This window comes from Oryctolagus cuniculus, chromosome 18 (genome assembly GCF_964237555.1).
Source record: "Oryctolagus cuniculus chromosome 18, mOryCun1.1, whole genome shotgun sequence".
In the NCBI taxonomy this organism is placed as follows: domain Eukaryota; kingdom Metazoa; phylum Chordata; class Mammalia; order Lagomorpha; family Leporidae; genus Oryctolagus; species Oryctolagus cuniculus.
Genome location: NC_091449.1, coordinates 69,458,901 through 69,467,645, shown reverse-complemented (window position 1 = coordinate 69,467,645; position 8,745 = coordinate 69,458,901). Strand labels below are relative to the sequence as shown.

Genomic DNA, 8,745 nt, shown 5'->3' with positions numbered 1-8,745 from the left:
CCTGCACTGCGCGGCTGCCTCGGGGGCTCTGCCTCGGCCTGGCTGTGCCTTCCGTCTCAGGGAGGAAGGGGTCTGGCAGCACTCGGAGGCCAGGACCGCCTCCTAGCCAGCTCACGCCTCCCGCCCGCCGCCCCAGGAGGGTTCTGGTGCCAGGCTCACGCTGACTCACCCTCCTGTCTCCCAGCAAAGGCCTGCCCTGCCCGGAACCAGCTCCCAGCCCAGAGGCCCGGAGTCAGGGCTGGAACTGACAGAAGGGGTGGGGCTGCCAGGAGCTGGCAGGCACCGCCGCCTGCACCTCCCGCTGAGGCTGCCCGGGTCGGGGTCGACTGTGCAGGAAACCGAGGCAGGCTTCGAAGCAAGAAGCCCAGGCTTCAGAAGGGGGAGGGCTGGGGCGTGCACCACGCCTGTACCAGGCTGCATGGTTGACTTCTGGGTGCCCACTCCCCCAGCACTCGCCTTGGGCTGCTCCCTGAGCCCCCCCAGTGCCTGCCAAGCCTGGCCAAGCCTGGCCCCTGCTCCGGGGATAGAGGTTCCGAGCCCAGCCCACCCTGCACCACAGGCCTCTGGGGCACCTCAGGTGGTGAAGACAGCCCTTTCTCACTGTGCCGTGCCTGGGGCTCTGGCAAGCTCTTAGGTGGTCACGGCGGGCTGGGGCTGGATGCCGCAGGGTGCAGTCTGGGCAGCGTGGAGGTGCTGGGAAGGGGCCGCTGAGCCAGCCGCTCCTCGCTGTCTACTGGGATTTGGGGCCCCAGCAAGGGAGCCAAAAAGCAGGAGCAGCGTGGGCCTGAAGTAGGCAGGCAAACAGGCTAAAATGGACTAGGTTGGTGAGCTGGAAGACCACGCCTTCGCCACGCCCCTGTGTGACCTCACCATAGCAGGCCCACATGGGGTCTCCACACTGGCTCCGGGGGCACTCTGGGGTCCTTGGAACAGTGGTGTCCCACCCTGGGCAGGCAGCCCCTGGCTCACTTCCCACCCTTCAACTCCACGCATCCTCTGGGATGATGAGGCCGCTTTTATTACCGGAAGGTTCCCATCCACGAGAGCAGTGGTCACTGATTCAGGCCGTCAGCCTCTGCTGCACCAGAACTGGCGCTGGCCAGAGCTGTGTGGCGGAGAAGCAGGAGAGTCTCCATCTAACCCCCAGTGGGCCTCTGAGTCGGCCCTTGGAAGGGGTCACCCCACGTCCCTTCTGCAGACCCCCGGTGTGCCCGGGGTGGGGGGTACTTCCTGCAGCAGCCTGCTGGGTGGCTGCAGCCACACCCTTCTGGCCACAGAGCCGCTTCTGCGGAGGCCCTGGCTGGGAGCAGCACTGCGTCTCAAGGGCCATCGCTCTTCCAGTCCCGGAGACTCCGTGTTCCAGCCAATGAGGGCACAAGTCCCGGGAGTCGGCAGCAGACTCGGAGGGGGTGGGTACTGCTGAGTCATCGGCGGAGGTGGAGCACTCCAGATGCTGGCAGAGTCTCTTCAGGAGCCTGGGCTCCAAGACCCCTCCCCCTCCCTCAGCCTGCTGCACCCCCCAGGACTGCTGCCTGGGCCTGGGGGCTGGAGGCTGGGCTGGCAAAGGGGCACTAGGACAGCCCCACAGGAATCAGGCCACACCATGGCACCGACGCCCTGGCCCGGAGGCCCGTGGCCGCCACCCCCTCTCACCAGGAGCACAACAGCACCTCCTTGAGCGTCCTGCGCAGTTCCTGGCTGCGGAAGGCATAGATGAGCGGGTCCACGATGGAGTTGCAGATGATGAGGGTGAGGAAGAGGTTGAAGTTCTTAAAGACGCAGCTGCAAGTGGGGTGCCGAGGGCACAGCACGATGAGCGCGAGGTGCAGGAAGAAGGGGCCCCAGCAGAAGAAGAAGATGCCCAGGAGGATGGTGAGGGTGGCAGCACCCTTGAGGCCAGAGCCCTGGTGGGATGGGCGCTGTCCCTTGTGGAGCCGGGCGATGCCCTGGGCGTGCTGGCATGCCCGGGTGAACATGCGGACGTACAAAACTGCCATGAGGGCCAGCATGGCCAAGAAGAGGATGATGAGGCAGAGCAGGACGGCCGTATGGTTGTAGTAGGCAACGAAGAGGGAGCTGGAGGTGACACTGGCCCCCCAGACGGCCAGGACGACACACCGCGCCCTGGGCAGCGTCACGATGCTGTGGTAGCGCAGTGCGTAGAAGATGGAGATGTAGCGGTCCACGGCGATGGCGCCCAGGAAGCAGAGGCTGGACACCATGGAGCTGCAGATGAGCACGTCGATGACGTCGTCCAGCTGCTGCACCACTGCGGCCCGGCCGGCCAAGGCGCCCGCCTCCAGCAGCAGCAGGACGGCCGTCTCCAGCACGCTGCTCACGCTCACCAGCAGGTCGGACAAGGCCAGGCAGCAGATGAAGCAGTACATGGGCGAGTGCAGGTTGCGGTTCTTGGCGATGGCAACCACTACCAGCAGGTTCTCCACCAGGCTCACCAGCCCCAGGCTGAGGAAGAGCCCATCGGGGATGGGCACCTGCAGACACCAGGGTCCTGTGTGGTTGGCAGCTAGCCCAGGACTGGGGGAGGCTGTGGCCGTGGCATTGAGGGAGCCCAGCAGCCTGCTCTGGGGCGCCTGCATGGGCATAGTCCCGTCCGGGGATCAGGAAGGGGCTGGTGGGCCCCCAGGTTCCAACGGCTGTCACTGTCCAGGTGTCCAGCTCAGCTCATGGTGCCACTGAAAGGTACGGGTGGCGCTCGGGTGCCCCCGTGCCTGCCTCATTCCATCTGGACAGCCCCAGACCTGTCCTCACACTCACCCTCTCCCAGGCTGGGCGGAGGCTGGACAAGGCATGGCTCAGTCAGTGTGGACACTTCCCCGGCCACGACCCCGGCTCCATGGTGTTGGCCCTCTGGGCTCAGGGAGCATCACTCTTGGTGAGAACAAACCACATCCTCAGTCGGGTCACTGGAGGCAGCTGAGGCCTGGACATTTCCACACCAGCCACCTCCTGATGACTCCAAGGGCCGAGGTCCCGGGGAAGAATGGAGCCTCTCTCTGCGCTCTTAAAAGTTGTCAGCAGAGCCCCTCCCCGCGAGGGGCCACGTGATGGGCCGGCGCCAGGGATGCGGTCTGCCCTGCAGTACCCAGGACCGCCACCAGGTGTCGTAGAGAGCAATCCCCCGCTGGCTCCTCCCCGCTCCTGCGCACAGTACAAGGTCTTCCCTGTCCATGCATGGCCCAACCCCCATTGACCTGGCCATCTGGGCCTCCCCTCCAGGTCCCCAGGGCTCCCTACATACTCCCTGCACACTCCCACCTGTGACACTTCTAACCCTCTTTCACACCTATCTCAAACACGACACCCTCTTATTTTATTTCAAGATTTTTTTTTTTTTTTTTTTGAAAGGCAGAGTTGTGGGTGGGGAAGTTTCCATGCTCTGGTTCGCTCCCCAGGTGACCATAACAGCCGGGGCTGGACCAGGCTGAAACCAGGAGCCAGGAACCTCTCCCAGGTCTCCCACAAGGGTGCAGGGGCCCGAGGACCTGGGCCATCTTCTGCTGCTTTTCCAGGTGCATTACCCGGGAGCTGGATCAGAAGTGGAGCAGCCGGGACTCAAACTGGTGCAAATACGGGATGCTGGAGTCTCAGGAGTTGGCTTACCCGCTACACTGGCCCCCAAATCCTTACTTCTTTGGAAGTCTTAAAATACTTTTTTGAGGCAGAGACAGTGCTCTTCTCTGCTGGTTTGCTCTCCAGATGCCTTCAACAGCCAGGGCTGGGCCAGGCCAGAGCTGGGAGCCAGGAACGCAATCCGGGCTTCCCATAGGGTGACAGGGTTCCAATTACTTGAGCCATCACAGCTGCCTCCCAGTGTGTGCATCAAGCAGGAAGCTGCAGCCAGGTCTCAGACGTGGGATGTGGGGGTTTTAACTACTAAGCCGAATGCCTGCCCCAACATACCCTGCTCAAAGCCGCCCTCCATCCCCCCACCCCCACCCGGGGCAGCTCTGCCTGTGCACCCCTCGCGCCATCTCCCTCACCACCATCCGAGGGCAGGCAGTATCGTGTACGCTCAGTTCAGCCCGGGCAAGGAGCAATAACCCAGCTGAAGTTCAAGGTGGACCTGGGGCTAGACCGGGGAGAGCAGCCCAAGAGTAAGAGCCCTGTAAACTGAGTGGCACTGCTGCGGGGGAGGGGCAGAGGGTCATGGCTCCCAACACTGCTTCTCAGATGAACTCAGCTGAGCCCTTTTCAGGCTGCTCCAGACCTGCTCCCAAAGGGCCCGGCTTCACCAGGCCCAGGGCAGTGGCTCCTCTTAGCTGCAGCACAGGGTGGGGGGGTGGGGGGAGCTGAAAGGCCGGAGGGCATCCTGGTGACGCCGCCGTCTTGCTCATACTCACGGGTGCTGTGCCCATTTCCGCTGTGGAAGGACACTGCAGGCCCCCGAGCCAGGAACCACATCAAGGGCAGGGCTCAGAGGGCCAGCAGCCCCGTGTGGTGCAGGCTAGCCACTCGGTGGCCAGGACGGTGGGCAGGGGCTGCCCCCCGCCCACCTTTGGCGTCTGTGAGGTGCACCGGGGACTGTGGACTGTGGAAGTGGGGGTGGGATGAGTCCTTGCATTCGCAGGTGGAGACGCGAGCATTTGCAGTAAGATGGGAGCCAGTGGTGAGCCGGGGGCCAGGCTGCAGGGTGGTTTCAGGGTTTGTCTGTGACATTCGGGTTAGAATCCACTCTTTCATCCCTCCAAATGCCAGTCTCTGGCCCGGCCACGCCCACGCTCACATTGCAACCCCGTGAGTGCACATGCTAGCACCACTAATGTCAGTCTTTCCTTCTGCACCTTACAGAGCCTCCCTTCTAAAACAGGTATGGAAATACAACCTAACTGCGCAAGTGTCGGGTCCCAAAGCAGAACAAACAAGACACGGGCCAAGGCACGGCGGCTCCTCCTGCCGCCCCAGCGAGCTAACGGCCGGGCCTCCGAACCAGAGCACTGTGCCTACTCTAGCACACCCTGTCATGCACATGGAGTCACACAGGCCGGATGTTCTTGCTCACAGAGAGATCTGCCCTTGTTGCAGGAATTGTCCTCATCCAGACCGTGTGCTGTCCACTGTGTGACCAGGCCATACTGGGCATCTGGCCGGCTCCTGGGCTCTGCCTATGACGGACAGTGCTGGGAGATGCTCCCACCTTTTGGTTGAACACGTGTGCTCCTGCAGGATGACACCAAGGACAGGCACGGGGTGGGCAGAGGTGTGTCAGCCTTGCCTTTGTGCACTTTCCACAGTGGTGGAGGTGGCGCAGCAGAGCCGCAAGGGAGGCCCTGCCACAGCTGCATCCCAGCTTCTGCTCCCGGCTGACCGAGTGGCAGCCAAAAGGTGGCGGAGGGTCCCAGGAGGTGATCGGGAACCAGGGCTGGGGCAGGGGGAGCCGTGTCCTGGGGCCACAACTCCTGGTGCCCGCAGATCCCCCAGCGGTCAGCAGCGCCAGCCCCAGCTTCCTGTGCTGTCACATTTCGGGGATGTGTTTCCAGCTCCGTAAATGAGGCCTTTGAGAAGCAACAGGGTTCACACCAGCCTTCCTCCCCCACTCGCCCAGCCTGGGATTTGAAGAGCGTGGGAACCAGGCAGCCTTTGGCCGAGGTGACCACATCCTTCCTCCTGGCACAACCATGCTGGTGGGCACCAGGGGAGGGTGACCCTGCCATAGGACTCTCGTGCCGAGCTTCTGTCTGTCACCGGAGGGAAGAGACGAAACCGGAAGACCCTAACAGGAGTCACACCGACTTCACCTCCTAGTGCCCCTGGACAATCTGTGAAGCAGGAGGCATGCTGGGCAGTCCCAGCATGGGACAGAGTGCACTGGCCACTCACCATTGTCCACCACCTGAGAGGCCTCTGGACCAGCCCAGATGTCAAGAGCTGAGCAGAGCGGAGCCTCCCCAGTGCTGCTGTGTACCTGCCACACCTCCAGACGTGCAACTGAGCCATGGGGTGTAGCCTCTCTGTGTCCAGCCACAGCTGCAGCCAGTGTGGTGGGGTGGGGGTGCCCGGCTCCTGGTCCTGCTCCCCTCACCAGCCACGCGCCTGCCCACTGGCTCTCCTCAGTGAGCTCCCGCTGCAGCCTATCAGAGCTGGGGCACCACATTTTGGTTGGGGTGCTGTCCATCTTTTTTAAGATTTAATTATTATCATTATTATTATTTATTTATTTATTTACTTGAGAGGCAGAGTTACAGAGGAGGAGACGTCTTACAGCCACTGGTTCACCACCCCCCAAATGGCTGCAATGGCCCGGTTTGGTCCAGGCCAAAACCAGGAGCCAGGAGCTTCTTCCGGGTCTCCCACGTGGATGCAGGGGCCCAAACACTCGGGCCATCTTCCACTGCTTTTCCAGGCACATCAGCAGCAGGGACTTGAACCGGTGTCCACGTGGACTGCCAACACTGCAGGTGAGGCTTAACTTTCTACGCCACAGCATTGGCCCCTACGTATTTATTTTTAACTGTTGTCTTTAACCTTTTTTAGCTTTTATTTTTTTAAAGACTTATTTACTTGAAAGTCAGTCACACAGAGAGGAGGAGAGGCTGAGAGAGAGAGAGAGAGGTCTACCATCTGCTGGTTCACTCCCCAAATGGCTTCAACAGCCAGAGCTGCCGATCTGAAGCCAGGAGCTTCTTCTGAGTCTCCCACGGCTGCAGGTGCCTAAGGACTTGGGTCATCTTCTGCTGCTTTCCCAGGCCACAGCAGAGAGCTGGATCGGAAGTGGAGCAGCCAGGATTGAACCGGAATTCATATGGGATGTTGGCACTGCAGGCGGCGGCCTTACCTGCTACGCCATAGCACCAGCCCCTACTTACTTAATTTCTAATTTTTAAAGTCAAAGCAAGAGAGAGACAAGGAAAGAGAACGATAGTCTACCCACTGGTTCACTCCCTAGATGGCTGCAACGGCCAGGAGCTTCCTCTGGGTCTCTACATGGGTGCAGGGGCCTGAGCTCTTGGGTCATCCTCCACTGCTCTCCCAGGCACACCGGCCCCTAACCCTCTCCTTTGAATCTGGGGGTGGGGATGCTGAACAGGTCTCTGGTCTGCCCCGTATCCCAGCCCCTTGGCACACAGGGGCCTCCCGTGGAAGCTGAGCAGAGTCCAGGGACAGCTGGGACTCAGCACGACCCCTGGCCTGGGTAGCAGATGCAGCCCTTCAAGCTGAAAGATGGGACGTGAGGGCCACAGGTGTCTCCTCCCACTGCCATTAGCAATGTGTCAGCTGCAGGTGACCCCACAGCCCTGGCTCTGTGGGCTCCCGGCCTCTCAGGACAGCAGGCCTGGTCAGTGTCATCTTGGTCTGCTTCAGGCAGGGTGCAGGGAGGCTGATGTGGCTCCAGATGTCACATCTCCACAGGCTGGGGGAGAGGCACAGTGCCACGCCCTCCGACGCTCACTTCCAGAACACGACCTCTCGGCACAGCCCAGCGTCCCAGCTCAAGTTCCTTCCAGGACTCCCCAGCTGCCGGCGAGCAAGATGGGGGCTGTTGCTCACCCACCCGTGTGCTGGCACATGGTCCCCGTCTGGGACAGCCGTCGGGACCCACCCACAGCATGGCTCCTTGCACGTGGTCTCTCAAGGGCACAGCAGGCACCGGACTCCACGCTCTTGCTACAAAGTGGAGCTGCAGGCCCAGATCTGAGACAGGCAGTGGCAGCTTGGCTCCCGGGCTCTCTCTCGCTATCAACACCATGCAGTGAGCTCTTGACATCCCGGGGAGGTCCCGGGGAGGGGGCCGGCACCCCAGGCATCTGGTAGTAAATGTAGGGCACCCCCCCAACCTCTGCTGTACCAGGTGACCCTGCCTCCCCTCCCCTACCAGCCAACACCACCACCTCACAGGAACAACGAAGCACTGTGGGGGCTTCTCGGGGGAGGCCAGCGGGCCAGGCCTTGGGGAGGACCGCGCCGGCCGCCTCTGGCCAGCAGCTCTCACCACCCTGTGGCCGGCATCGTTTCCTCACCCCGCCCTCTCCCTCCTGTGTGGAAGCTGGGGCTGAGCAGGGACAGAACACCTGCCGCACTTCTTCACACCTGCAGGCTCGGATCCTTCCAGGACCAGTCAGGCTTCCAAGCCCTGGGCCAGAGCAACGGCCTCACCTGTGTGACGGCGGCAGCACCGTGGGGCCCTCGGGACCTGGGCACGTGCTGAACAAGTGAGCCAGGCCCTGCCCCGGGCCACACGCTACCGCCAGATCAAGCAACCCTTAATCAAGACACGTCTTCCCCAAACCTGCTCCCTGGGGCCTCCTGCAGGCCTGCACCCTGTACTGCAGCGCCCCTAGAGCCCTGGCTGCCCCGCTTCCTACTCAGCTCCTGCTCACGTGCACTCTGGGAGACAGCAAATGATGGTCCCAGTGCTCAGGCCCCCGACACCCACAGGGGAGACCGAAATGGAGCTCCTGATCCTGGCTTCGGCCTGCCCCAGCTCGGCCCTTGCGGCCATCAGGGGAGTAAGCCCTTCCTTTCAACGCTCCTGTAACTCTGCTTTTCGAACAGAAAGTCAATTTCCAAAACCAAACAAACAAAACCTGCTTTTGGGTTTCCCCTTCATCTGGGCCCCGCCCTGTAGTTTTGCGATAACTCACCCCGTCAGATTGGAGAGACGGTGGCGTTCATCGGCCAGCTAGGTCACACGTGCTGCTCTGCTCTGAAGGGGCCCAGGGACCCTGCCCCAGCAGGGAGCACCCAGGGGGCCCCACACAACCTTGTCCAAGTTCCAGGAGCCCACCC

The 8,745-nt window shown here is 62.0% G+C and overlaps 1 protein-coding gene across 1 annotated transcript; it reads right to left on the bottom strand.

Annotated features, from left to right (window-relative positions):
- Nucleotides 1-997: 997 nt before the first annotated feature.
- MC1R (melanocortin 1 receptor) lies at nucleotides 998-8,657 on the bottom strand. The gene has a single exon (XM_070062874.1). The coding sequence runs from the start codon at nucleotides 2,601-2,603 to the stop codon at nucleotides 1,650-1,652; it is 954 nt and encodes a 317-aa protein (XP_069918975.1). The 5' UTR covers nucleotides 2,604-8,657; the 3' UTR covers nucleotides 998-1,649.
- Nucleotides 8,658-8,745: the final 88 nt, after the last annotated feature.